We start from the raw sequence: 27,885 nt of genomic DNA, 5'->3' as shown, positions 1-27,885 counted from the left end.
TGGATGAATGGATGGATGGATGATGGATAGATGGATGGATGAGTAGGTGGATGGATGGATAGTTGGATGGAAGTATGAGTGGATGGATGGATGAATGAATAAGTTAGAGAATGAACAGGTATGACGTCGTCTGACCCCAAAGCATCCTCTACTCTAATTCTGTTCTGGGAAGCAACGTACAGTTAGGCAAGGCTCTCTCCACCCCTCCCTGTAGACACTTGGGGCCAGATCCTTTTTTATTCTGGGCAGTTGTCCTGTGCACCTTAGGGTATTTCTAGCATTCCAGGGCATCAGCACCCACCCACGTTGTGACAACCCAAAATATCTCCAGATGTTGCCCCAGTGTCTTTGGGGCAGGGGGTAGGAGTGAGAGGGGGGTTCAGGGTTGCCTCTGGTTATACGTGTATACATAAATGACTCTTACAGTCCCCCGCCAAGTCCCTATGACAAGTGGGCCGGTGCCCAGGTGACCTATTGCCCCTCAGAAGAGCCACACTAGAAACCAAAGGCTCTGCTGTGGCCATTTACTGTCTTATCACATATTTACATCCCGACAGGAGACCTGTCCCGCCGCCGTCCACCAGGGCCTCTTGGGTTTCTGCAGCCCGCCTGCTCCAGACCGGGGCACAAGCTCAGACGTTTAGCAGGAGGGGCCGGTGCTCCTCAGTGGTGGTGGCATCACTGGGAGGGATTTCATAGACGACAAACAGCGAGGAGTACAGGCAGCCCAGGAAGGACACGAGGCTGGAGAAGTACATCACCCCGTTGGCGCTGCCCACGGCTGAGGTCAGGGGACCCAGCACCAGGGACACCAGGATCTGGGCCAGGAAGTACTGGCAGCTCAGCAGGGAGATGTCGACGCCCATTCCCCGCCGGGTGCCGTCCGCACTGGACCCTGCGAACTGACCAAAGGCGCATGTCAGCCAGACCAGGCTCCCTGAGGACCGAGACCTGGCACCCCATGCCTGACAGCTTCCTGTTTCCAGGCCCCTGGTGCGCAGGGAGTCTGGCCAAGACTAATAATATTTGTGAACAGAGATGACAACAAGAAGAGGAATCCACGACCAGCAGGTACAGCTGGGGACACAGGCTCCTCGTCTCTCTCCCCTCAAGGCCGGCCAGGCCACGCCCCCTCCACCCTAGCTCATCCCCTTTCTGAACCCCTGTTGCTACAATGCCTGGCACACTCAGAGTCCCCCTCAGGGTCTACAGCGCCTGCTCCTCTGGCCCGTGGCCTCCACCTTAGACTTCGGGCTCCCTGCGGCCCCACCCAGCACCGCGGTGGGGGATGGAGGGCGCAGGGACTCTGAGCAGAGCCACCGAGTGGTGGCAGGAGTGACCCTACCCCAGCTCGGGCCACCCGCATCATGCAGGCCACTGCTAGGTGCCACCCGGGGGCCAGCCTGGCCTGGTCCCACGACCAGATGGAGTCACCTCTGGGATGCTGCCTACCCCTCCCAGCCCCACCCAAGGCTCTGTCCCCACAGCCCAGCACGGGGCTCTGTGAATGGGCATCGTGTGTGTTCTGGGGACATCATCTCAGCCCGTGGGACCATCCAGCCAGCTCTACCCTGATCCATCAAAAGTGGCCCGAGGCCCCACATCCCCTCCCATGGGGCAGGGCCTCCTTCCACCAAGAACCGTGTGTCTGGTCAAGGGGTTCTGGGGAGCTGACAAGCAGGACAGCAACACTCAGGCCACGTGCACGGCTCCCAGGCCAAGGTCCCTGTGCCACCCTGGGGGAGAGCCAGCCCTTGGGCCCAGGCCTGGGGGAGGTGATGAGGTCCAGGGTTAGAGGGGCTGCAGGAATGGCCGGCATCACAATGGTCTTCAGTGGAGAGTTTTAAAATCTCAAAGTCACAGCCAAGGATCTCTGATGGGAATATTGCTTGATCACAAGAAGGAATGAGGCAGGGATTCACTCTGCACAGCATGGATGAACCTCAAAAACACGAGGCTGGGAGAAGCCAGACACAAAAGGCCACATGTCATGTGATTCCATGGACGAGACATGTCCAGAACAGGCCAATTCCCGAAGACAGAAAGCAGATCAGTGACTACAAGGGGCTGGGGGAGGGGAGGCCTGGAGGGGTGATACCTGGGGGGGTTTCTTGGCCCCAGGGGTGGGGGGGGGTGGGGGTGAAAGAAAGTGAAAGTCACTCAGTCATATCTGACTCTTTGTGACTCCATGGACTGTATAGTCCATGGAATTCTCTAGGCCAGAATACTGGAGTGGGTTCTCTTCTCCAGGGGATCCCTTCTCCAGGGGATCCCTTCTCAAGGGGATCTTCCCAACCCAGGGATTGAACCCAGGTCTCCTGCATTGCAGGCAGCTTCTTTACCAGCTGAGCCACAAGAGAAGCCCAAGAATCCTGGAGTGGGTAGCCTATCCCTTCTCCAGCAGATCTTCCCAACCCAGGAGAGCCAGGGTCTCCTGCATTCCTGGCAGATTCTTTACCAACTGAGCTATCAGGAAAGGGCAGGGTGTGTGTGACAAAAATGTTCTAGAATTGATGGCATGAGTATGCTAAAAACCACTGAATCGTACACTGGAAATGGGTGAATGGTGTGGTTTTGTGCTGAATTCTTCCTCCCTAAAGCTGGTAAAGGAAAATCCACCCTGAACAAAATATCAACTTTTACATAAAGACAGGATCTTTTTCCTGGTTTTTCCTTTTGCCTCTGACACCACCAGGGCGTGGCTTGGTCCTGTCACTTATCCTCTTTAAGTTCCTGACTCGCTCAGTGCGGACTTTTTGGCATCGATTCTCATTCTTTAAAAAAAAACTGTGTTCACATATTACTGACCTCGTTCACAAACGGTTTGGTGCCCAAGGCCCAGTGCTCCCAGGTGACCCTGAAGCTTGGCAGAGGGGAACCCCAGGGGGCGGGCCTCTCCTTGCCCTCGCCACCTCCCGAGTCCCTGTGTGGGCAGCTTCCCTCTGGGGTTTCTGCTCTGCTGATGTATCCTGATAATCTTCCCCTTTCCGTGCAGGAAGTCCGGGACCCTGCTCAGGTGGAGACTCACTTGGACGCAGGGCCGGAAGCCAGGAAAGCCAGGGCACTCACCTGCTTGCTCTGGTAGTAATCGCACAGCAGAGAGTAGGGCAGGGTGCATAGAGTGGAAAACAAGACCCCGTAGGTGACACAGAGAGACAGAACCACGTAGAGGTTCCTGGAGAGTGTGGCGAGCCCGGTCCCCAGGCCGAAGGCCAGGTACGCGATAAAATACAGCGTCCGGACGCTGAGGTGCTCCTCCAGCTTCTCCAGGACAGCTGTCAGGGGACAGAAAGGTGAGCACAACCCACCCGGGGCCCCGGGCACCCCCAGGCTGGCAGGTGAGCACCACCCCTCCCGAACCCCGGCCACCCCCAGGCTGGCAGGCAGCTCACCCTCTACCAGGAGACCCACTCAGGGACCTGGGGAGCTCAGGGACCACTGATGGGGTGTCCAGATGGGTGGCAGGTCCCGGGGTAGCCCCCTTCACACCAGCCCAGGCCAGGCCCCCAGGTGCTGCAGCAGGTGAAGGGGTCTTTGGGTAGAAAGGCCAGAGGCTCCAGAGTTCAGGGTTTAGAGCTGAGCCCTGAATTCCTGCACAAATCCTACTGCTTCTGCCTCTTTCCTAATGTGAGGACCCTGACAGCCCCACCCCGGTGGGCCAGCCTTGCAGGACCCTGAGAGGCCTGGGGGCTGAGACTCCACAGGACACCCCTTGCAGTGCCCTAGGGCAACTTCCCCACGCCCAGGTGCCGCCAAACACCCAAGCCCCGGGATCTGCCATTGAGAGCCGAGAAATTCTTTCTTAACATGGTCTCTCGACCCCCACAGAAGGTCACGGTCCCGATGGTGGGGCTGGAACTCGTTAACAGGGCCCACGATTTACAGTTCTCAGGTGGAGTCAGGCCTGCAGCCTATTTCTGTACCACCCGGAGCTAAAGACGGTTTTTATATCTTCAAATGTTTAAAACAAACCCGAAGAAGATAAATAATTTGTGACATGTAAAAATTATACAAAATCCAAATCCCTGTGAACATCAGAGAAGTTTAGCTAGAATTTAGCCCCACGTGGTCATCACGCCTCATCCACCTCAAGGGTGGCCCCAAGGGGCCCCACGGAGCTTGAAAAGCTGGAAAGCTGGATTCTCTGGCCTTTTGCTGAAAATGTGGGTGAACCCCTGAGATGAAGTTTGGGGGCTGCACCCTTCTCAAACTGCCCTGCCATGCTCCCAATGGGATGGCCCTGGCACCCTCAGGAATCCAGCACAGCGTCCTAGGGCCGTGGGTCACCCAGGGTCCAACCTCAGGGTCATCGTGGACTCCCCGTCCCCACCGCCCACCTCCATGTCACTCCACCTGCCTCTCTGAACTCCCCTGCACATCCAGCCACCACATGAACTGACGTGGCAAAGACTTGAGGGGCGGCCTGTGGATGGCACACCCACCTGAGGTGACCTCATGGTTTGTCCCTGGGCCCCCACTTGGCCCTTGCCTACGGGCCTGAATGCTCTGACCAGTTGCCCCCTCAGGTCTGGACACACCCTCCCCACATGGCCCTGACCCCGACCGACCCCCATGATGGGCCACTGAAAACGGAGAAAAAGACAGCGCTGTCGGCCCGCAAACTGGGCTGCTGTGCCTGCAGCTGTGAAGACATAAGCTTCCTTCACTGCCTGTCCTCTTGCCACCCTCCTGGAAGGCCACCACCCCCGCCGAGCCTGCCCCCCCAGCCTGCCCCCCACATCCCCCAGCCTGCCCCCCCAGCCTGCTCCAATATGCCCCAGCCTGCCCCCCAAGCTGAGCCTACCCCCCAGCCTGCCCCCAACATCCCCCAGCCTGCCCCACCTGCCAAGCCTGCCCCCAACACCCCCCAGCCTGCCCCAACATGCCCCAGCCTGCTGCCAACATCCCCAGCCTGCCCCACCTGCCGAGCCTGCCCCCAACACTCCCAGCCTGCCCCGCAAGCTGAGCCTGCCCCCCCTAGTCTGCCCCTAACACCCAGCCAAGCCTGCTTCCCCCATGAGCCTGCCCCCACAACCTGCCCCTAACACCTCCCCAGCCAAGCCTGCCCCCACCCTTCCTGGCCTCCCCACTCCAGCCCCCGACCCCACCCCTGCCCCGCGGGTACCTGAGTAGAAGGCGGCGCTGAAGGCGTATATGCACATGCCCCAGCAGCCCACGGTGACGCCGCTGCTGTACCTCTGATAGGCTTCTGATGTGCGCGGGGCCCTGGGGTCCCCCTGAAACACCACTTCGCCCATGAAGTCCGTGTAGAAGAGCAGCAGCCCCTCGAAGGAGAGCCACCCTGGGGGGACACAGGTGGTGACCGCGGGCAGGCGCTGGCTCAGTGCCCCCACCCCCCAGCAGGTGGTTCTGGCCCACCATCAGTGCAGCACGTGGGTTTTGTTGATTCAAAGCTTAAAGAAGGAGGGACCGCCCTGGTGGTCCAGTGGCTAAGACTCTGAGCTCCCAATGCAGGGGGCCCGGGTTCCATCCCGGGTCAGGGAACTAGGTCCCACATGCCACACAGCTAGAAAAGATCCTGTGTGCCACAAGTAAAGGTCCTGTGCAGTCAAAGAAGCAAATAAACATTAAAAATTATTTAAAATATTTTAATAAAAATTTTTTAATTTTGTAAAAATAAATATAAAAAATATTTTTAAAAAATATGAAGAAATTACCTTTATCACCCAGAGACGCCGTTACCTCTGTTAAAATTCTGTAGGTTTCCTACCCTTCCTTTTTTAAAAATTAATTATTTAGTTAGTTCCTTGACCAGGGTTTGAACCGAGGCCCCCTACACTGGAAGCATGGAGTCTTAACCACTGGACCACCCAGGAAAGTTCCCCCACTTGCCTTTTTTAAAGTAAATATATATCCTTATAATACATGCCCTGTCGCGAGAAGGTTTTGCATTCTATTCTTTCTCTGAAGCCTATTGCCAGGAGGAAAGTTAACCTCCACCTTCTCTGGTTTTCCACTTGCTCCTCTGCTGGGAAGAAAGAAAATGCCAGCAGGGCTCCGGTCACAGGCGGGGCAAGGGGTCACCTGCTTACCTGGGAGAAGTACCTTGGGAAGGGCAAGTATTGATGGAAACCTAATTTGCTCTGTTACGGAGAAAACCACAGGGGTGCTTCCTCTGGTTTCCATGTCCATTTCTCTCTCATTAGGGGGAAGGAGGTGGTGTTTACTGTGCCTTTGGAACCCCAATAATTATCATGCACGTGTCCTATGCCATTAAATACTTTTAAAGAGCCCCATCTTAATGGCAGCAAAATATTTCACAGTGTGGATTCACCCTAATATACTTACCGTTTCCCCATTGCTAGGTGTTTACCCTTTTTCCCATCTTGGTCTTTGGCTGTTATGAATCATGCTGTGATCAATACCTCATACAGGTTTGATTCATGATCAAACCTCTGACTACATCCTTGCAACGAATGATAAATAGGATCCCTGGGATATTCTTGTCTGTTGCCAAATTGCCTTCTAGAACGACATTCTGCTTTACATCCCACAATTGTTTGAGAGCTTAGGTTAAGATCAGAGGGTCACCAGCCCAACAGTGAAGAGACCCTGGAGGGAATGGCATGCTAGCTGGGGCTTCTTGGTATTCATCTGAAAGCTGAGCCTGTGAACTTGAGACCAGCTCCAGACATGTGTGTGGGTGTGTCTACATTTTGGCTCTAAGAGTCAGGGGTCCAGACTGGCTTAAGACACAAATTCCTCCAGTGGGAAAGTGATAGCCCACTTAACTGTGAGTTGCCTGAGGAGCTTTCGGTCCTGAGGATCTGGGCTCTGTGGAGACCCAGAGGACCTGGTTAATCTGGGAATGCCTGGAGCAGGCTCCTCCTTGCTCCATCCCTACCTCATCCTGCCCCTGGTGGTGTCTGGGGAAGCCCAGTGGGTTGGAGAGGCCTCCGGGCATTCCTAGCCCTGGGTCAGGGCCTGTGCCCCACTGCAGGGCCACCCGAGAAGGGCACGACAGGCAGGAAGCTTTTCCACGAGCTCACCCAGGAAGTGGTTGACACAGAGGTGGCGCAGCGCCCTGGGCATGTTGCAGATGGTGAAGCAGAGATGCCTCATGGACAGCGGCTGCCCCGACGGCTCGCTGGAGCCCGTCAGCTCACTCTCGTATTTCACACCGTTCAGTAAAATATTTGCCACCTGTAAGAGAAGCCCCCCAAATCCCTCATCAGAGCACTACACCCCAGCCACCCCATGTGTGCATGTTAAGTCGTTCAGTCATGTCCGACTCTTTGTGACCCCCTAGACAGTAGCTTGCCAGGCTTCCCTTGTCTTTCACCATCTCCCAGAGCTTGCTTAAACTCATATCCGTTGCGTCGGTGATGCCATTGAACCATTTCATCCTCTCTTGACTCCTTCTCCTCCTGCCCTCAATCCTTCCCAGCATCAGAGTCTTTTCTAACGTGTCAGCTCTTCGCATCAGGTGGCCAAAGTATTGGAGCTCCATGCATGTGTGTTAAGCCGTTTCAGTCGTGTCCAACTCCCTGTGACCCTATGGACGGTAGCCCGCCAGGCTCCTCTGTCCATGGGATTCTCCAGGCAAGAATACTGGAGTGGATTGCCATGCCCTCCTCCAGGGGAGCTTCCCAACCCAGGGCTCGAACCCGCATCCCTTACATTTCCTGCACTGGTGGGCAGGTTCTTTATCACTAGCACCACCTGTTGCTTCAGTGAGAAAGTGAATGAGGAACACAGACCCAGAGGCTGTGAGGGTTTGTCTTCCTGGACAGTGTGAACCGGGCACCAAGCACCATCCCACTGTTTGCCGGCCACCCTGCTGAGGCCTGTGGTCCGAATGAGAGAAATGACCTTACATCATATGACTTTATGGCATTTTAAGAGACTTATAATGTTAGTCTCTTCAGAGACGGGGGCAGCTGAGCATGAATCTCCCTTCGCTGTGCCCGCCTTTCGGCCACAGAGGGTAAGCTTGCCCAATGTGAAATACATTTGAAGGAAAAGAAATACGGATTGGCTCAAATTCAGACATTATGAAGTCCCGACTTTTCCAGAAGAGAGGATGTAAAAGACTGATTTCAACGTGACGGGTGGATGCCTGCCTACATGGGGGCTTAGGGGGGCCCAGGGAGCCCAGGTAGGGAGCTGGGTACCCAGACAGCCCCACGTCACCAGCACTGAAACGGGGACGAGTGGGTTCAGGGCAACGCTCCAGGGACAGATACACTCATGGCTCCATTTGCAGCCTCTTCCTGGAAGGACAAGGCCCCCCTGGGGCTGGAGGTGCAGACACCAGCCAGGTGAGCTGTTGGCTTTGGGAGGTACACATCTCAAGCGATGAGCAGGTACCTTACTGTGGGTCCATGCAGGAGCTTGTGCTGGGGGGGCACCCGGATGCTCCAGGTGGAAGAATGAAAAGGAAGGAAACAGCCCACAATGCCAGTTCTGAGGGCAGCCGCCGCACCAACAGAGCTTGTCACCCATAACTCCTGGAGCAAGACTTCACCTGACACCCCGTCCCCACTGAGCCCAGATGTGTTCACACTAAGCTCATGATGTTTACTTTCCTGCCAGAATCAATTTGAAAATGGAATGTTTTAAAAGGACGAAAAAGAGACTTTCCACTAGAACTTAAGAACTGTATCCAGAAGCCAGGTGGGGGTTGGGGCAACAGGATAGAATGGCCCAGTACTGACAAAAGGCCTGATGAACTGCTCTACGGTCATCAAGAGTGAGCATGACATACCCTTGACCTGAGCACTTGGAGAAATCGCTTTCCTCTGCCAATGATGGGTTTCTTCCAGTGACTTTCAGTGCTTCAAACCCTTTCTGGATCAGAGCTGGCGGACACTGCCCACTGGGGCCTGGACACTTGTCAGCAGGATGGGCACCCACCTGTGCAGAGCGCTTCCTTGAGGTGGGATGGCATTAAGTTTAAGATACAATAAAAGAAGGCCCTAGGACTGACTCTCAGTCATGCAAAGGAGATGCGTCGAACTTTGGAATTTAACAGCAAAACCAACATGAGAGGCTATCTCCCAACATCTCTAGTGGGCCTCCTACAAGATCAGGTGTCTTCTCAGGCACAGGGGCAGGGGGCATGCCTGACTGAGATGAGGCTGGCACTTCTGGTCACATGGGCAATTGTGTTCAAGGGGCATGTCCAGGTCACTTGCTTCAGAACTGCCCTGCTGGGGGCCTGTGCAGGTTAATTTCTGCTCAGGAAACTCCATCCCCTGGGTTCCCCGAGGGCAAGGGGGCCACGGGGCCCTCACGTCTACTTTAAAAGGAGAGAATAACTCTCTCTTTTAAAGTCTTGATTGAATTTGTTACAATATTGCTTCTGTTTTAATTTTTGGTTTTTGGCCCCAAGGCATGTGGGATCCTAGCTCACACATCAGGGATTCAAACCCACAACCCCTGCATTGAAAGGTGAAGTCTTAACCACTGGGCCACCAGGGAAGTCCTAAGAATAACTCTCTTTAATGTGTTATTCTTTACAGCGTCAGACTACTTTCACCACCAGACACACCCGCAACTGAGTTTCCTTTCCTCTTTGGCCCAGCCGCTTCATTCTTTCTGGAGCTATTCATGACTGCCCTCTATTCTTCCCCAGTATCTTACTAGGCACCTGCCCATCTTGGGGGCTCATCTTCCAGTGTTGCATCTTTTTGTCTGTTCATACTGCTCATGGGGTTCTCACGGCAAGAATATTGGAGTGGTTTGTCATTCCTTCCTCCACCGGACCACATTTTGTCAGAACTCTTCACTGTAACCCGTCTGTCTTGGGAGGCCCTGCATGGTATGACTCATAGCTTCATTGAGTTACAGAAGCCCCTTTGCTGTGGCAAGGCTGTAATCCTCTTCAAGATCATGGACTCTGAAAATGGTTAAAATCCCACATATTGGCTGGTGGCCTGGCACCCACATCCCTCATACAACACAGACAGCCTTCTGGAAGGTTCTCTGCTTTTCCAGGACATTCCGGCACCCTTTGGGATCCAGAGTGTTGACAGCATCCCGGCTGGCTGGTTAAGGCTGCCCACCCAGGGAGGCCCCAGAAACAGCCACCAGCGTTGACCTTTTGTTTCTGTCCTTCAGGAAGCCTGGGCACATCGCCATGGGTGCACTGGCCGAAGTGGGCTGGATGTGGTGGGGAAAAGACTAGAAATGCCGGCAGCACATATGATGCTGAACTCACAGAACCACCTCTGGGCAAACATAAGCATGTTTGAAAGAGCCGCCCCTTTGCTGTGGCCAGTTTCTTAGAGTGCTGCAGAGATCCTGAGTGTGCCTGGGCTCACATGGGCCCCAGAATCCCCACACCAACTGGATGAAGAGGCTACTGGGGCTGGGCGTGTCCTTGAGCCTCATCCATTAGACCCAAGTCTTTCCTGATTGGTTCACCCAATGGGCTGCAAATTTCCTACCAGGTCATCTATCTAACTGAAGAGGGGGGACCATGGCACCCTCTGACCCCTGGCTCCTCCCCCCACCACGCCCCAGCCCCGATGTTTGCTTTTACCTGTTGACTGAAGGTCACGTTCCTTCTCCGGCTGGTGTCGGGGCCGCTTCCTCCGGCCGCATCCGGGATGGCCAAGGTCTGGGGTCTCTTCAGGATCCCGGCCGACCGTGGCTTGGAGGTGTCCAGGGAGCCCACCCTCAGCACATCCCCGTCGGGGCCGGCAGCCAAGGTGACGTCCCGCCGGTCCCCAAGGCCGTGGTCCTGGCGGTAGAAGCTGTCGGGGGCCCGGGGGAAGCTGACGCTGATGGCCTGCCTTGGGAGGCTGCCGGGGATGGCCAGGTAGCTGTCGTGGCCGCCTGTGAAGCAGTCGATGAGGACACTGTCGATGTTGGACGTGGCAAAGGACGAGGCAAACTCATTGATGCCTGTCAGGGAGCTGTCTCTGCTGATGAAGCTGCCGTACTTGGGCGTGAGGGGGCTGAGCGGGGAGATGGGGCTGGAGAAGCTGGCATAAAGGCTGGGGGCTGGGGGTGGGCAGGGGACCGTCTGGCCTGCACCCTCCTCGCACAGGACAGGCGGGGACGGAGGCAGTGGGAGGCTAGGGCTCTTCATGGCTGGCTTCTTCTCGCCTGGGGGCCGTAGGGGTCTCTCGGGGATGCTGACCAGGGTCAGGACAGTGGTAATGCTCAGGATGACAGCTGTGAAGATGTAGATGACCCGCAGCTGCCCGCCCAGGGCTCTCCCGAAGCTGGTTTTATCCCAGTGGATCCCCCCGACCACGTATCCAAACCCTCCTCCGAGACCTGGGGAGAAAAGCAGCGGTCAAGTCTCCCCATGGGTTAGGGAAGAAAGCCCCCGAAGGCGCTCCCTCCCTTACTCGACTTGAAAAATCCACCCCAAGGACCTGGATGGGTTATCTCTCCCATCTACACCCCAAAGAAAAGAAGAAGAAAATGGCTGGGGGGCGGTCCTGGTTGCCTGCGCTCAAGGGTCGCCTGCTGGGGCATGAGGACCACCTGCCCTCGTCCTGTTCCCCTCTGCACACAGAGTTTTAGGAAGACCAGACGTGAGTGTTGACTCCGGGTCACCTCTCCCCCTGGGGTCCCACTCCTCCCCCAGCTCCAGGACCATGTAAACTTGGAGCCCTGGTCCCAGCATAGACCACGGCACATGTGCACACGGGAATCCAGGGGCCACCCTGGTCTTGCTTATCTGATGACATCATCCTCAGGCATGCCCACCATTAAGAGTTACCCCTAATGGGTCTCCAGGTCCTGGAGCCTTTGGGGAACAGCAAGGCTGCAGGGATCTAGTCCTTTCCTCTGATCTCCCTCACCTATTCCAAGGCCTTGGGGACCTGGCAAATGGTCAATGTTTCACGCAACACAACATAAAAATGTGGTTGAAGTCACATTGCCCCCAGCCAGCAGCAATGAATATTCTCACCTTCAGAAAGTGCTGTTTGCTCCAGCCCACCTCTGGGTTTCCAAAGATGTGCCCTTTGACTTTGAGTGCAGCTGTATTTTGACCAGGCTACTGGTTTACCCCTGGCGATGCACAGGAGCCTGCATCTGACCATCACGTGTTCTGGGCTACCCTCTGAGTGGGGAGACCCAGCCACATCAGGGGTCGGCCTTCTAGACAGAATCTCAGACATGAGTTTGAACAAGCTCTGGGAGTTGGTGATGGACAGGGAAGCCTGGCATGCTGCAATCTATGGGGTCGCAAAAATCCTGAGCAACTGAACTGATTGAGGTTTATCCACCTCTCTACAAATGACCCAATTTCATTCCCCCTTTATTATTCTTAACTTCCCACATTTATGGTCCTAACTAGCTTCCTCCCACCCCTTCTGGAGACATAGTTGCAGATTTGTGACCCTTAATAAGGTCAGTTTGCTGGGAGAAATATCAATAACCTCAGATATGCAGATGACACCACCTTTATGGCAGAAAATGAAGAGGAACTAAAAAGCCTCTTGATGAAAGTGAAAGAGGAGTGAAAAAGTTGGCTTAACACTCAACATTCAGAAAATTAAGATCATGGCATCTGGTCCCATCATTTCATGGGAAATAGACGGGGAAACAGTGGAAACAGTGTCAGACTTTATGTTTTGGGGCTCCAAAATCACTGCAGATGGTGATTGCAGCCATGAAATTAAAAGACACTTACTTCTTGGAAGGAAAGTTATGACCAACCTAGATAGCATATTCAAAAGCAGAGACATTATTTTGCCAACAAAGGTCCGTCTAGTCAAGGCTATGGTTTTTCCAGTGGTCATGTATGGATGTGAGAGTTTGACTGTGAAGAAAGCTGAGCACCAAAGAATTGATGCTTTTGAACTGTGGTGTTGGAGAAGACTCTTGAGAGTCCCTTTGACTGCAAGGAGATCCAACTAGTCCATTCTAAAGGGTCCTGGGTGTTCTTTGTAAGGAATGAAGCTGAAGCTGAAACTCCAGTACTTTGGCCACCTCATGTGAAGAGGTGACTCATTGGAAAAGCCTCTGATGCTGGGAGGGATTGGGGGCGGGAGGAGAAGGGGACGACAGAGGATGAGATGGCTGGGTGGCATCACCAACTCGATGGATGTGAGTTTGAGTGAACTCTGGGAGTTGGTGATGGACAGGGAGGCCTGGCGTGCTGCAATTCATGGGGTTGCTAAGAGTTGGACACGACTGAGCGACTGCACTGAAGTGAACTGAATTTTTTAAAAAATGAAGTGACACATCTGCACAGCTAGGGAACCACACATCAACAGCAAAGAAGCAAACAGCCCGACTCAAACAGTGGGCAAAGGGCTTGGATAGACATTCATAGACATGATCTGTGAATGGCCAATAAGCACATGAAAAGATGCTCAATATGACTGATTATTAGAGAAATGCAACTCAGAGCAACAGTGAGATATTACTTCACATCCGTCAGGATGGCGACTATTAAAACAACTTTTTAAAACCCAGAAATCAATAAGTTGGCAAGAAACTGGAGAAATTAGAACCCTTGTGCAGTGTTGGTGATGTAAAATGGTGCAGCTTTTGTGGAAAATAGTACGAAATTCCTCAAAAAATTAAACATAGAATTATTGTCTGACCCAGCAATTCCATCTCTGTGTCTAAGCCCCAAAAGAACTGAAAGCAGGATCTTGGAGAGATATTTATACATTCATGTTCATAGCAGCATTATTCGCAACAGCTAAGTTATGGAAGTAACCAAAGAGTCCATCAAAGGATGAATGGGTAAGCAAAGTGTGGTCTATGAATGCAGTCACACGCTGTTCAGGCTGAAGAAGTAGGGAATTCTAACATAAGCCACAACATGGGTGAACCTCAAGGACGTTACACTCCGTGAAATAAGACCATCACCACGACAAATCTGATTCCGCTCACAAGAGTTACTTCAAGTAGTCAAATTTATAGAGAGAGAAAGTAGAATGGTGGTTGCCAGGGGCTGGGGAGAGGGGAGATTGGAGTATTATTACTTAATGGTCCTGAGTTTGTTTTACAAGATGAGAACGTTATGGGGACAGACGGTGGTGATGATGACCCAACAGTGTGAGAGTATCACAGAACTACATGCTTAAAAATGTTACCTGTATTCTAACATAATTTTTAAAAAGGAAAGAAAACAAATCAGACATGTAGAGATCTTCTTGTGCTTACAACAGGATTAAATCCTGATAAGTTCATCATAGGTTGAAAATATCATGGGCTGAAAAAAATGCACTTAATACATACTCATATATATCAAATAGATAACCAGCAAGGATCTACTGTACAGCACGGGGAACTATACTCCAATACATATAGTCACTAAGTCGCGTCTGTCTCTTTTGCAACTCTGTGAACGGTAGCCTGCCAGGCTCCCCTGTCCATTTCCCTGGAATTCTCCAGGAATGAATATTGGAGTGGGTTGCCATTCCCTTCTCCAGGGGATCTTCCTGACCCAGGGATCAAACCCAAGTCTTCTGCTTGGCAGGGGGTTCTTTACTGCTGAGCCACCTGGGAAGTCCATATGTATATATCTGAGTCTCTTTGTTGTACATCTGAAAGTAACACAACATTGTAAATCAACTATACTTAAGGTTTTTAAAAAAGGAGAAAAAAAATGCATTGAATACATCTAACCTACTAGATACCCGCTTTAAACATGCTCAGATTATTTCCATTAACCTGCAGTTGGGCATCTAACACAAAGCTTATTTTATAATAAAGTGCTGACTATCTCATATAACTGATTGAAGACTGTCCTAAAAGTGAAAAACGGATCAGTTGTAAGAGTAGGGATGTCAACCTTTAGTGGTGGCTGCCACTGCCCAGCATCATGGGAGAGGTGTGTGCGCATGCTAAGTTGCTTCAGTTGTGTCTGACTCTTTGTGACCCCATAGACGATAGGCTGCCAGGCTCCTCTGTCCATGGGGATTGTCCAGGCAAGAATACTGGAGTGGGTTGCCATGCCCTCCTCCAGGGGATCTTCCTGACCCAGGGATTGAACCCCCACCTCTTATGTCTCCTGCACTAGCAGGCGGATTCTTTACCACTAGCGCCACCTGGGAAGCCCCATGAGAGAGGGCTGGACTGCTTATCAGTAGCCTGGGAAGAGAGCAAAATCTAAATGCTTTTGTCAAGGGCAAAAAATTGTAAGTCAAGCCATCATAAGTTGGGGTAAAAAGGTTTATACACGCACACAGACACACACACACACACACACACACACACACACACATATATGTATGTATGTATATAAGGTAAAAAATGAATTCCTTCTTCTGACCTTCCAAACCCTACCTGTCTGGATCCATGCAGAAGCTCCCTGGGCCCACATGCATACAGTAGGGTAAAGAGAGAGTGATAAACAACTGCATTTTCTAGAAAAAGCAAATGAGGCTTGGAGAGGTCAAGCAGTTACCCAAAGTCCCACCATGAACAGGAGGAAAAACACAAACCTGATTCAGGATTTCAGCTCCCAGAGCTCAGACTTTCTAACTGCTGGACCACCCAGTCTCTTTATATAGGCTCCCCACATGTAACAACTTGCCCTTGATTTTTAGAAATCTTTTCCATTGCTATTTTATTTTTTTGGCTGTGCCACAAGGCTTGCAAGATCTTAGTTCCCTGACCAGGGATGTGAGTTCAAGGTTAACGCATCAGTGATATATACAAAATAAGGTGTCTTTAGACAGAAACACATAAAACAAGGTTATGTATTGATCCATTGACCAAAATGATGTGATTGGAGGTTTGCAGGAAACTAACCCTGTATGTCTCCATGGGGATTTGGGGTTGGCTAATTCAGGACTTATGGCACTTTTGTAGGATGTAACTACATGAACAACAAGAACCAACACTATATAATATCTACACACAGCTATATACACACATATTCATGCATAGCTACATACACACTGATATGCATATATATCAACAACATCGTCCATTAAAAATAACGAAATAAGGCCATGCACAGCAACATGAATGGACCTGGAGATGACCATACTAAGAGAAAAACAAATATCATGTGATTTCACTTATATGTGGAGTCTAAAAAAATGATAACAAATGAACTTATTTACAAAACAGAAACAGACCTACAGACATAGAAAACAAATGTATGGCTACCTAAGCGGGAAGGAGACGGGGGAGGGATAGATTAGCATTTGGGATTAACATATACACGCTCCTATATATAAAACAGATAACGATAAGGACCCACTGTATAGCACAGGGAACTGTACTCATATCGTAATAACCTATAAGGGAGAAGAATCTGCAAAAGAATGTATATTTTATATATATATATATAGTATATGTAACTGAGTCACTTTGCTGCACACCTGAAATAACATGACATTGTAAATCAACTATACAATGAAATAGAGATAAGATATTTAACATCTGATGTGTATATCATTGACACCTATGGTTTGAGAGATGTACTTTCAACCACTTCCCTGCTCAAGGGCTTACCTGCCAGGAGGGCATGGATGTTCAGGCCCCGGTCCTGGTCGGCTGGGCTGCACACGTCCATCATGTACGCGTGGCTGGGGTTGTCGGCTGAGTCCGCGCTGAAGTCCATCAGCACCACGCCGCACACAGTGAGAAGGATGCCCCACTTATGGTCACTGGCTGTGTCAGCCAACGCCGTCCCAATGTCCCTGCCGTTGAGCAGCAGCGAGAGGCCCAGCAGCGCCCCTGGGGACGGAGAACAGAGTCACCCAGGAACGCAGACCTGCCGGCCCCAGCAGCCACCACTTAAGGCTAGAATCTTGAGGGCCCCAAGAATTCCTTCTTAATCAAACCTCAGAGCGCTTAGATCAGGGTTTTTATTCCATCAAGCATAGCGGGAATGATAGAGAAGACTTTATTAACTCTTTTTTTTTTTTTTTCTGAGCTGTGTGGCTTTTGGGATCCCAGTTCCCCGCTCAGGGATTGAACCCCAGCCACAGCGGTGAAAGCCTGGAACCCTAACCGCTAGCCACCAGGGAACTCCTCTATTAACTTGTTTTAGAAACATGTTCAGAGAGACTTCCACAGTTAACCAGGGCCAGGTTACAGGGTGCTCCCGGCTCCCACACCAGTGACGTGAGCTGGATTACTGGTTTTGCTCAATACTCTTTTAGATTTTCCCAAGAGAAAGCAGTTGGGGCCTTTTTTAAAAAAAATTATTTCTTTTTTCCATTTTATTTCGATGCCAAAACAACAGACCTATAGCCAGGACAAGAATGAAGGGGCGTCTCCTTCCAAACCTTGAGGTACATCGGTCACTCCAAGCACCCAACAGAGGCTGCAGTAGGAATCCTGAAACAGAGAAGGTCAGAGGTCAACGCTGGGGTTCCCCACCACATGTGGGGACTGACTTGGACACAGCCTCCCCAGAGTCCTGAAACACTTGCATTCACCCATCTCCAGGGCATCTAAAGAATCAGATGATGAAATTCCGAGCCAGCAACAAAACCCTAAGCTAGAAAATGAAAGATAAACAGACTCTTGGAATCAGTAAGCTTCTCCTTAAATTTTCTACTCAAGCCCCCATGAGGCATGGAGTTGCCATGACCTCCTTGGGAATCCGAGGAAGTGCAGGGTCTCCTAGACCCAAACCGCCCCCTGCTGTATTGCTTGGGTCCTCCAGTGACAGCCTAGAGTCTACATGGTACCACGTCCTCTATCTGATTCAGATAAAATTGCTTGAAAGGTGGGGTCTGACCAGCCATACCTGGGTTTTCTTGCGTGCTTGCATGCTCGGTTGCTCAGTTGTGTCTGACTCTGCGATCCTATGGACTGTAGCCTGCCAGGCTCCTCTGTCCATGGGATTCTCCAGGCAAGAACACTGGAGTGGGCTGTCATTCCCTTCTCCAGGGGACCTTCCCGACCCAGGGATGGAACCTGTGTCTCCTGCACTGGCAGGTGGATTCTTTACCTAGAGCCCCACACAACTGGGTGGGCTCAACTTTGGCCCCTCTCTTGTGTGAGGTTTCTGGAAGCTTCTAGGGAGGCTTCGGAGGCCGGTGGTCTGTGCAGGACTCACCGAGGATGGGGCTGATGAACCACACGAGGCTGTAGAGCTGGTCGGGCAGGCCCATCTGCAGCAACACGGGGGTCACGTACGCCGTCTCCATGGCGTAGCTGAACTCAATGCCGAAGAGAACGGAGCCATTGAACAGCAGCTCCCGGAAAGACCTCTGGGGGTGCAGGTCCCCGAAGTCCACCAGCTCAATTGGGCAGGGGGTGTTGGGGGGTGGGGGCGGTGAGGGCCGGATGCATTTCCTCCTCTTGGGGTGTCGTTTGAAATTGTTGGCCCGGTGGCTGATGTGCTGGGTCACGGACCCTGAGTAGCCGGTGGCTGGGGTCCTCCAGAAGTCCTGGGGGGCCAAGGCAGGGAAGAGGGCCTCTCCCGGAGGGGCACTGCTGGCCGGGGGGATCATCGTAGGGGGGGCCGGTGGGTGCTCCTGTGGGGAAAGCCCAGTCAGGGGGCAGCCGTCACCTGCAGGGCCTCTACTATTAGAGCGAGTTTATCCGGGTGGCTCTGCCTTCATCCCCCGGGGCCCTGCTGCTCTGTCCACATGGGGACGGAGTTCACATGGGGGCCCTTTAAAGCCAACACCGAGCCCCCAGAGTGGAGCCTTTAGTGTGGACGGCGCTCCTGGACCTGGCTTTATCAGGGCAGCCGACCTTCCCAAGGGGACAGGAGTTGGTCCGTCAGGTCCTTTAGTTTGTCCCCAAGCTACAACTCAAAGGGACAGTTCCCCAAACAGGCTCCACCAGGAGGGTCCAGCAACGAACCAGGAGGAGTGGGGGCCACCAACAGCCCTGTGGCTGTTCTTAGGCCCCAAAGGACATAGGGCTCTTCTAGGACCTGTGGCTAATTTTGCCCTCCCCTGCAGGCCCCAGGGGAGCAGAGAAGGGTGACCAGACACCCTGCGGGGGAGGGCAGGGAGAAGGACCCACGGGCACCCTGAGCGCTAGTACATGGTGAGGCGACAGCCTCTCCATCTCAGGATGGAGGGCCACAGTGGGTACCCTCCCTAACACCTGAGTTTATGCTCCACCCTAAACCAAGGATCTGAACCTAAAAGGAGCTGTATGAGTTTAACTCAAATCTTTTCCTTTTACATCAACTGGACAAATGAATTTTTAGTTGAGCCAGGAGAACTGAGACTTTTGCAGTCTTTGTAAACGTTCTCTTTAAAGAAATAAACAGAACATCCTGAATCCTGCATGTCACAGACAACACACTGAATAGGGATACAGTTTACAAAAAAAGAAAATGAGCAACAAGAAGAACTTGGGAGGGTGAGAAATAGATTTTCCTCCATCCTCAAGCTTTTTTTTTTTTAGGAATTGTGTAACAGCCTCAGCCTCAGCAGAGAATTAGCAGGCTTGCGACCTTACAGACATTCCCACCCACTCTGTTCCCCACCCCCACCCCCCGGGGCTTGCAATCTGCACCCCTAGGCATCCAACAGTTTTCACTGCTTAGAAATTAATCTAGATTGTAAATATTACAGGAATAGATTCTAGTTTGACCTGTGTGTTTTAGCCAACGTCAATTTTACTAAGCACAGGGAGAGGAAAGCTGCTAAGATCAGAGGGAAAGAGACAGATAAAAACACAAGAGCAGGATGTCCTGAATTGGGGTTGACCTCTCTGATGTAGCCCACTCCATCTGCCTCACAAAAAAGCAATGTCTATGTTTCATCTTAAAAAAAAAAAAAAAAAAAAAACTTTTTGGCCTCATCTCAAGGCATGTGGGATCTTAGTTCCCTGACCAGGGACTGAACCCGTGCCCCTGCAGTGGAAGGGTGGAACCTTAACCACTGGACCACCCTTAAGTTTTCCTTGGAATCCTTCCTGAGAAGTAGGCCCCAAACCTGAGATGTCATTCCCAACATTGATAGGTTTCCTGACAAGAACTCTTGTTATTTACCAAAATAAATAGTAGAGGCTTTCTTTCAAAATAGTTTTTAAGCTTTAGAAATGAAGCCCTTATTTCTGACTTTAACCTACCATATGCCCTCTGTCAAACTCTTGCTAGTCGATAACTTCCTTATGAATCACTCTGAAATCTCTTGTTGTGTCAGATTTGCACCCCAAACTCCTCCCAACCTATCCTGCCCACTCGGGGATTATCTTCCTTCTCTTCAGAAGACACCATGATAGAAATGTTTTGTTCTATAGACGTCCCAGCAGGATTCAAAACATCATATTAATCCAACAAATTATCCATCCACCAATCCATCCATCCATTCATCCATCCTTTGATCTATTTGCCCACCTACCTTTCTAGCTTACCATTTGGCTTAGTACTGAATGCCAAGACACTGGATTTATAGAGATAAAAGAAAGACATAGTTCTTGCCCTCAAGTCAAGTGAAAGAGTGGAGGAAAGACATTCTAAGCAGTGGGAATCATCCATGAAAAGGAGCTCTGTGCACCAGCTGGGCACAGTGGTGGTTTGATGGTGAAACCCATCAAGAAGGGATTAGCTGATCAGCAAGATCTGGTAGGAGGTGGATTTCACACCAAGGTGACAGGGAATGACATAACCAGTGTGCTCTCATTTCTAGAAAAGGCTTATCTCATGACCTTAAAAAAAAATCCCATGCTCTCTTCTACAGTAAGAGCAGAGGTACCTAAGAACTATGTAGACAAGTAATACTTCATTAAAAACATAATCCATTTAGGAAGATTAAGTCAAGATTTTTTTTAAAAAATTTTAAACCAAGTATCTTGTTTATGTTCCTTACAGGTCTCACTCAGGCTTGTAAATAGTAAATACTCCAGAAAAACTGGCTGGTCTTGCCTTAAAAAACCCAGGTGGTTGTTAGCTATCCATGGAGCTTCATTCATTAAGATGACAGAAATATGGTACCGATGAGCCTATTTGCAGGGCAGCACTGGAGACATAGACAGAGAACAGACTTACGGACAAGGGCAATGTGAGAGGAAGGAGAGGGTGATGTGAATGGAGAGAGTAATATGGAAGCTTATACACCACCATATGTAAAGTCGACAGCCAATGGAAATTTGCTGTATGTCTCGGGGAACTCAAACTAGGGCTCTGTAACAACCTTGTTGCTGTTCAGTCACTCAGTCGTGTCTGACTCTTTGCGACCCCATGGACTGCAGCATGCCAGGCTTCCCTGTTCTTCACCATCTCTATAACAACCTAGAGATGGGAAAGCGTAGGAAGTGGGAGGGAGGTTTAAGAGGGAGGAGGAGACATATGTACACCTGTGGCTCATTCACGCTGATGTACAGCAGAAATCAAACCAATATTGTAAAGCAATGATCCTACCATTAAAACTAAACAAATTTTAAAATATCACAGAAATAGAGGACCTGCTGGAACACTGAAGACTGTCTCCTTAGAAGTCAGAGGAAGCCCTTAGCCCAGGCGTGTTAAAGACTTAACCTGACTCCGGCTGTCTGGTCACAGCCTCACACCTGCCTCACTGGCTAACTCCTTCTGTGCCTCTCTTCCTGCCCCTGCAGGCACATGACGCCTCTCTTTCCTGTTGGTATTTTACTCCCATAAAGTGAACTCCAGTGAAAATATATTAGAAATCCTTTCATTTTAGAATGAAGGACCATAAGCCCAGTTTGGAAGACTTTTAGCTTTACATGCATAGGGTAGAAGTATATATTTTTGAAAAGGGGAAACTTTGTGACCCTCTTAAAATGGACAGAAGAGCCTAATGGGTTACAGTCCATGGAGTCACAAACAGCTGGACGTGACTGAGCACACAGGCTTAAAATGGGCTACCTACATACCTCATGTCTCTCCCTGCGATGCCACAGTGTCACCATCACCACCTCCAGCTTTAAAACACAGCCTGCAGTCTGTGCTAGCCAAAGGGAGGCTCCCGCCCCTCCCCCACCCTACACTCCTCCTTCCTCATCTAAGTCAGAATTAAACCTGAACTTGAAAAAGGCCTTCACTATGGATTCATTTTCAAGTTTCAGGTTTATCACTTTTATTTTTAAATACATATATTAAAAGTTGCCTGTGAAAGCTTATTCTAAAGTAAAGTGAAGTGGCTCAGTTGTGTCCGACTCTTTGCGACCCAACAGACTGTAGCCTCCCAGGCTTCTCCGTCCATGGGATTCTCCAGGCAAGAGTACTGGAGAAGCTTGCCATTTCCTTCTCCAGGGGATCTTCCTGACCCAGGGATTGAACCCAGGTCTCTAGCATTGCAGGCAGACGCTTTACCCTCTGAGCCACCAGGGAAGCCCAAGCTTATTCTAAGGACTGTTTAAAACTCATTTTTTAAAAATTCATTTTTTAATGTTATTAAAAATGAAAGTAAAATGTAAACTAGAAAATGGAATTTTAATACACTAACAAGTATTCATCAGACATCTTGATCGTACTATATTACCATTACTCAGACCCTCCCAAGATCTGCACATGTTCTTGGACCCCCACAGGTTGTATGCTGGGTCCACTGTCCTTCTAGAATACAGAGGATGTTTCAAAGAATAAATCCCTCAAGTTGATTAGGTAGCAACTGATTAACAAAGATAAACAATGTCCATGTAATTTGAATGCTTAAAATTACCCCACTCCTTCTACTATTTCTCCAAGTTAAATTTCAAGGAAATCTTCCCAGATCAGTGAAGGACTTTGTGGAATTCAGTGAAGTCCCTCAGCTGTGTCTGATTCTTTGCGACCCTATGGACTGCAGCCCTCCAGGCTCCTCCATCCATGGGATTTTCCAGGCAAGGATACTGTAGTGGATTGCCCTTTCCTTCTCCAGGGGATCCTGACTCAGGGATTGAACCTGGGTCTCCCACACTGCAGGCAGACTCTTTACTGTCTCAGCCACCATCTGAGAAAGGTGGACTTCAGGGGATGTATTTAGTGAGCTAGTTACTGAGTGCTAGCCCGCTTCCCATTTCTCAGCGGTGGCAATCTGGCAGCCCATTGGTCCCCAAGCCCTGGTGAGGCACACACTGAACTTGAGTTCTTCAGCACTGGGTCCTACTTCCCTACAAAAGCTGAGAAAACACAAACATTATGGTAACCCCAGCAATAACTTATGAAGTTATTTCTTGCCAAGGGCAGGATGAATGGATTGCCATCACCCTCTCGTTTCAACCGCAGCATGTTGCCCTTGACAAGAAAGCAGAAATCCTTGGTGCTCATCATAAACTTAACCCTGGGGTGCTGAGAGGTTACACCAGGGCCCCAGCCATTCAGAGCTTTCGGTTGCTGGTGGGAGGTGGACCGGAAGCTGATGACACCTGCCCAGGTGACCTGGGAACAGGCCTCAGGCACCAATAAGCGCCGCGTAAGCCTGGGGGCAAATCGCAGTGTTTGTTTGATCTCTTTCCTTGCCACTGTGAAATAAATCTCACCCAACTGCTACCCACCCTTCTCAGGGCGGGAGAGCTCTGCACTCAGAGGGCGAGATGGGGGTAGGGGGTGGGGAGGGGGGCTCCACTGACAGTTCATTTAATTAGGCAAGAGGAACAAAGGTCTCCGTGCCAACCTCCAGCCCCAATCCTGGCACACTGATTACCCTGGGGCCTAAGCTGCGGCGCTCCCAGCACAAAGCCGGGAAACTGTGTGGAGGGCACAGGAGGAAATGGAGGTACCTGTGGTTCCAGCCAGGAGGCATCCCTTTCCGAGGAGGACGGGCTCCTGCCTGCCACGCGCTGAGCTTGGGTCCCGGCCCGGCTGCCCCCGGCCCGCCGCTGCTCCTGCAGCATCACCCCGCGGGGCGGGGCCGTGACGTCACGGCTGCATCCTCGCCGCCTGAGGCCGGTACCCGCAGAGCATCCTTAAAGCGGCACCGCCCGGCCAGCCGGCCGCCGCGGAGGCGCTGGACCTTGCGCAGGGCCCCTCAGCTCAGCCAGCTGCGCATCCTCCCAAGTTTAAAGGCCAGCAGGGTCTGCAAGGAAGGCGCCAGAAACAGGTTTGCTATGACTTCTGAGCTGAAGCTTTCTAGCCTTGGTAGGTGTCTTCCTCCATGAAGAACAATATTAAAATTTTATTTTACAGCTGTGTTGGTTTAAAGATTAGTGTATTAATACTACATATTAAAACATTTCCCCTCTCCTAAGAATTCTTTTCCCCCTCTCCTTCTGATTTTAAAAGAAATGAACCCATTTTTGAGGAGCCCTCGAAGCCCTGTGTGCTCTGGACCCTGCCCACTGTACAGATGGGGTAAGTTGGTCCTGCCCAGAAGTATTATACTGCGTTCACTTATTCCCTTAACACGTCTCAGGTGCTACTCTGTGCCAGCGCTACCCCAGGGACTGCAGATAAAACAGTGAACAAAACCGGCCAAATTTCCTGGCCCTGTAGCATGACATTGTCGTGAGAGATACATTAAACAAGACAAAGGGCAGAAGATAATCCCCAGAGAAGGGGCTTAGGGAGAGTGGCAGTGGGTTGTGGTTGGAGGGGGGCACTGCAGTTTATTTATTTATTTTGGCTGCACTAGGTCTTCCCTGCTGCGCGTGGGCTTTCTCTAGTTGCAGGGAGTGGAGGCTACTCTTGGTTGTACTGCACAGGCTTCTTATTGTGGTGGCTTCTTATTGTGGAGGCTTCTTTTGTTACGAGCACAGGCTCTAGGCTCACGGGCTTTAGTATCTGTGATTCATGGACTCTAGTGCCTGGGCTCATTAGTTGCCGTGCAGGGGCTTCATTGATCCTTGGCATGTGGAATCTTCCCAGACTAGGGATCAAACCCATGTTCCCTGGGTGGTGCTATCCACTGCACCACCAGGGAAGTCCTGCGGTTTAAATAGGGTTGTTGAGGAGTCCCCACTCAGATGGTGACATCTGAAGAAGACTCCGATGAGGTGAGGGGGTTAGCTGTGCTGGTATCTGGGGGAAGGTCATGCCAGGCTGAGCAAATGCAAAGGCCCTGGGGTAGGAACTGGACTGAATCAATGACAAAGCAAATAACTATTCAGCCTGCAGTGAAATCACAGTACAGAAAGAGCTCCTGGGGCAGACATAAGGCTCTAGGAAAGCTTATAATGGGGGATGTGACCTCGATGGGCGGGTTGGCTGTCCTGGAGGGAGTGACGCTGGGCAGGTCTGTCACCGCCGGGCGGCAGGGTCAGCCTGTGCAGAGCTCTTGAGACAGGAGGGCCCAAGGTGAGCTGGTGAGCCTGGGGTGCAGCAGTGAGTAGGGATGGGCAGGGAAGGCAGCTTGGGTTCAGCCCACAGACCTTGTGGTCTGCTGTCATTTTTCAAGAATAAGGAAAAGCTTAGGTCCTCTGCAGCAGGCTTCCCAGGTGGCACTCGTGGTAAAGAACCCTCCTGCCAGCGCAGGAGACGCAAGAGACACAGGTTCAATCCCTGGGTCAGGAAAATCCACTGGAGGAGGGCGTGGCAACCCACTCCAGTTTTCTTCCTTGGAGAGTCTCATGGACAGAGGAGCCTGGTGGGCTACAGTCTGTGGGATCGCAAAGAGTCAGACTTGACTGAAGCGACTCAACCTGCCTGCATGTGCATCAGAGTGGGTGACATACATCATGTCCACATTTGGCAAAGACCCTGAGCTCAGAGTGGAAAGTGGATTGGATCAGGGCCCAGGTGGGGGCACCAAGGAGGAGCTTACAGAGCTGTCCAGGTGGGAGAGGATGAGGGTGATAGCGGAGGGACAGAGGTGGTGGCTGCCCAGGCAGTTGCAGGTAAAACCAAGAGGACTCGGTGACCCATTGAGGTGGACAGGGTATGGGGAGGAGGGAAGGAGCGGTCAGGAAGTTTCCAGCTCGAGCACCTGTGCAAAGGAGGGGAGGCTGGTCACAGGTGAGTCACAGGTCGCCTTTGAGGCGGGAAGAGTTCCAGGGCCTTTGAGGCACCGAGGTCACTAGAGATGTGGGTCTGGGGATCAGAGACAGTCTTTTGAGAATCACTTGCACACAGAAGCTGAACTATGGACAGTGACATCACCAGGGAGGGGTGTAGCACAGAGCAAAGAAGACTCACTGGTCCCTGGCCAGGAAGAGGGGAGTGAGAGAACAGAGTCCATCTTATCATATCTCCAAACAGGAGTAACAGTTGGAAAAAAAATATTGATGTGTTTTTCTATTTTGCATTTACACACAAATGACCTGCTATTTTGTTAGCTCAGTGCTCACAACTGTCACTTATAAACCTCAACATCCCAATAGCTTAACACAACAAATGCTTATTTTTGGCTCCTGTGAAGTCCAAGACTTCCCTGGTGACTCAGATGGTAGAGTTCGCCTGCAGTGCAGGAGACCAGGGTTTGATTCCCGGGTGGGGAGGATCCCCCTGGAGGAGAGAATGGTAATCTACTCCAGTATTCTTGCCTGGAGAAACCCGTGGACAGAGGAGACTGTCCATGGAGTCGCATAGAGTTAGACATGACTGAGCAACTGGTGAAGTCCAAGGTGGTGTTTCTTATGGACAGGGGACTTCCACATGGTCATTCAGAGACGTTGGCTCTTGCAAGAGGCCCACATCCCACTCATTCCATTGGCTAGGACTCAGTGACTAAAGGGAGGCTGGGATCCCATGGCCCCTGCCCAGGACCTGGAGGAAGTGTGTGTGTGTGTGTGTGTGTGTGTGTGTGTGTGTGTGTCGGGGGTGGGGGGAGCTGACATCCACTGCTTCTTTAGCTTTTATCATCTTGGAGGAGGGGAAGGGAGTTGGGGACAGTTGGGGATGCTAAGAAAACAAAAGCTACTATCTCATTTGTGATATTCAAAGGAAGGTTCTGCAGCCAGAGAAAACGATTGGAATCTGGGTACTGTCAAAAAAGAAAGGACTTTAAAATTCCACTGACTTTTTTTTTTTTTTTAACTTTACCAGGTTAGAAGCTTCCTTTCTTAACCCTCCAAGGCCAGACGAGAGCTCGGTGTTACTCCCTCTTTGTGGACGAGGTTCTCCATCTCATCATTGGGTCTAGACAGGAGCCCAAAGTTGGAGGAAGGAGACAGGGCAGGGAGAAAACACGAGCAAAGCCCACCCCCTGTCCCTGGGCACTGGGGGAGGAAGGGAGAGGCAGGAGGCTGGGAGACAGTCAAGCTGATGGGGACCCATGCGGAGAGGACCCTGAGGACCCCTGGGGTAAAGGCTCAGCCCACCCCTCACCTTGGGAGTTGTTTATAAGGGGCTGAGTCGCCTGGCTGGAGGGATGAGCAGGGTGGGTTGAGTTGCTCTACTTCCGGCTGAAAGTGGCAATGGCCCTTTGGGAGGGATGACCTGAAAGGGGTGACCCTCCACTTCGGGGTGGCAGGGCAGTCAGGACAGGAGGTAGGTGGAGGCTGGCAGAGAGATGCAGACAGGGCCCCATGGCTCAGATAGTAAAGAATCCACCTGCAATGAGGGAGACCCGGGTTCAATACCTGGGTCGGGAATATCCCCTGGAGAAGGGAAAGGCTACCCACTCCAGTGTTCTTGCCTGGAGAATCCCATAGATAGAGGAGTCTGGTGGACTACAGTCCATGGGGTTGCAAAAGAGTCGGACCTGACTTAGTGACTAACTTCATAGCAGAACCCTGGGAATCCGGGGTCTATCAAATCCCATTGGCCCCTGAAATGCACACTGGTGAACCAGATCTCCAGCCAGGAGGTCACACAAGCCCCACCCTGCCCCCAGATTCCCCTAGAGAGGAACAGGAGGACAAAGCCATTATCCTGAAGAGCCTGGTGCGTGGGTGCATGCTCAGTCATGTCTGACTCTTTGAGACCCCATGCACTGTAGCCCACCAGTAAGAACTACCTGGGAAGCCTGCCAAGAGACTGAGTCAGACCCAAAAGGACAGTTCAGAGAATCCCTTTGAACTCTAGTTTGTATCAGGTTTGATCAAAAAGTTAGTGCCTCCCCGTTACACCCTCCAAGCCCCACTGCGGGTGATGGTTCATGAGAAAGCTCAGTTCAGCCACAAATAAATAACTGGATGCCAGTCCTTTGCACCCCGAAAATGGTGGGAACAGCTCAGCCCATGGGCTGG

At 51.4% G+C, this 27,885-nt stretch overlaps 1 protein-coding gene across 1 annotated transcript; it reads right to left on the bottom strand.

Moving 5' to 3' along the window:
* Positions 1-507: 507 nt before the first annotated feature.
* SLC45A1 (solute carrier family 45 member 1) lies at positions 508-23,689 on the bottom strand. The gene is made up of 9 exons (XM_040263356.1): positions 23,542-23,689; positions 17,969-18,389; positions 17,149-17,241; positions 16,411-16,635; positions 10,508-11,250; positions 7,011-7,164; positions 5,126-5,302; positions 3,070-3,275; positions 508-902 (listed from the first exon to the last, which is right to left on the bottom strand). Exons 1-9 carry the CDS (start codon positions 23,653-23,655, stop codon positions 633-635), a joined length of 2,403 nt encoding a protein of 800 aa, XP_040119290.1. The 5' UTR covers positions 23,656-23,689; the 3' UTR covers positions 508-632.
* Between the last annotated feature and the right edge of the window lie 4,196 nt (positions 23,690-27,885).

Source organism: Oryx dammah, unplaced genomic scaffold (genome assembly GCF_014754425.2).
Source record: "Oryx dammah isolate SB20612 unplaced genomic scaffold, SCBI_Odam_1.1 HiC_scaffold_21, whole genome shotgun sequence".
NCBI classification, from domain to species: domain Eukaryota; kingdom Metazoa; phylum Chordata; class Mammalia; order Artiodactyla; family Bovidae; genus Oryx; species Oryx dammah.
Note: the sequence above shows the minus strand (reverse complement) of the source record. Positions and strands in the feature narration are given on the sequence as shown.

What these genes read in the sequence shown, in the direction of transcription:
- SLC45A1 (XM_040263356.1), bottom strand. Translation starts at nt 23,655, where the DNA reads ATGCTGCAGGAGCAGCGGCGGGCCGGGGGCAGCCGGGCCGGGACCCAA. An exon ending in GTTCATCAGCCCCATCCTCG is followed by an intron (nt 17,242 to 17,968) that starts GTGAGTCCTGCA and finishes TCTCTGTTTCAG; the next exon opens with GATTCCTACTGCAGCCTCTG. An exon ending in ACGTGACCTTCAGTCAACAG is followed by an intron (nt 7,165 to 10,507) that starts GTAAAAGCAAAC and finishes CTTCTCTTACAG; the next exon opens with GTGGCAAATATTTTACTGAA.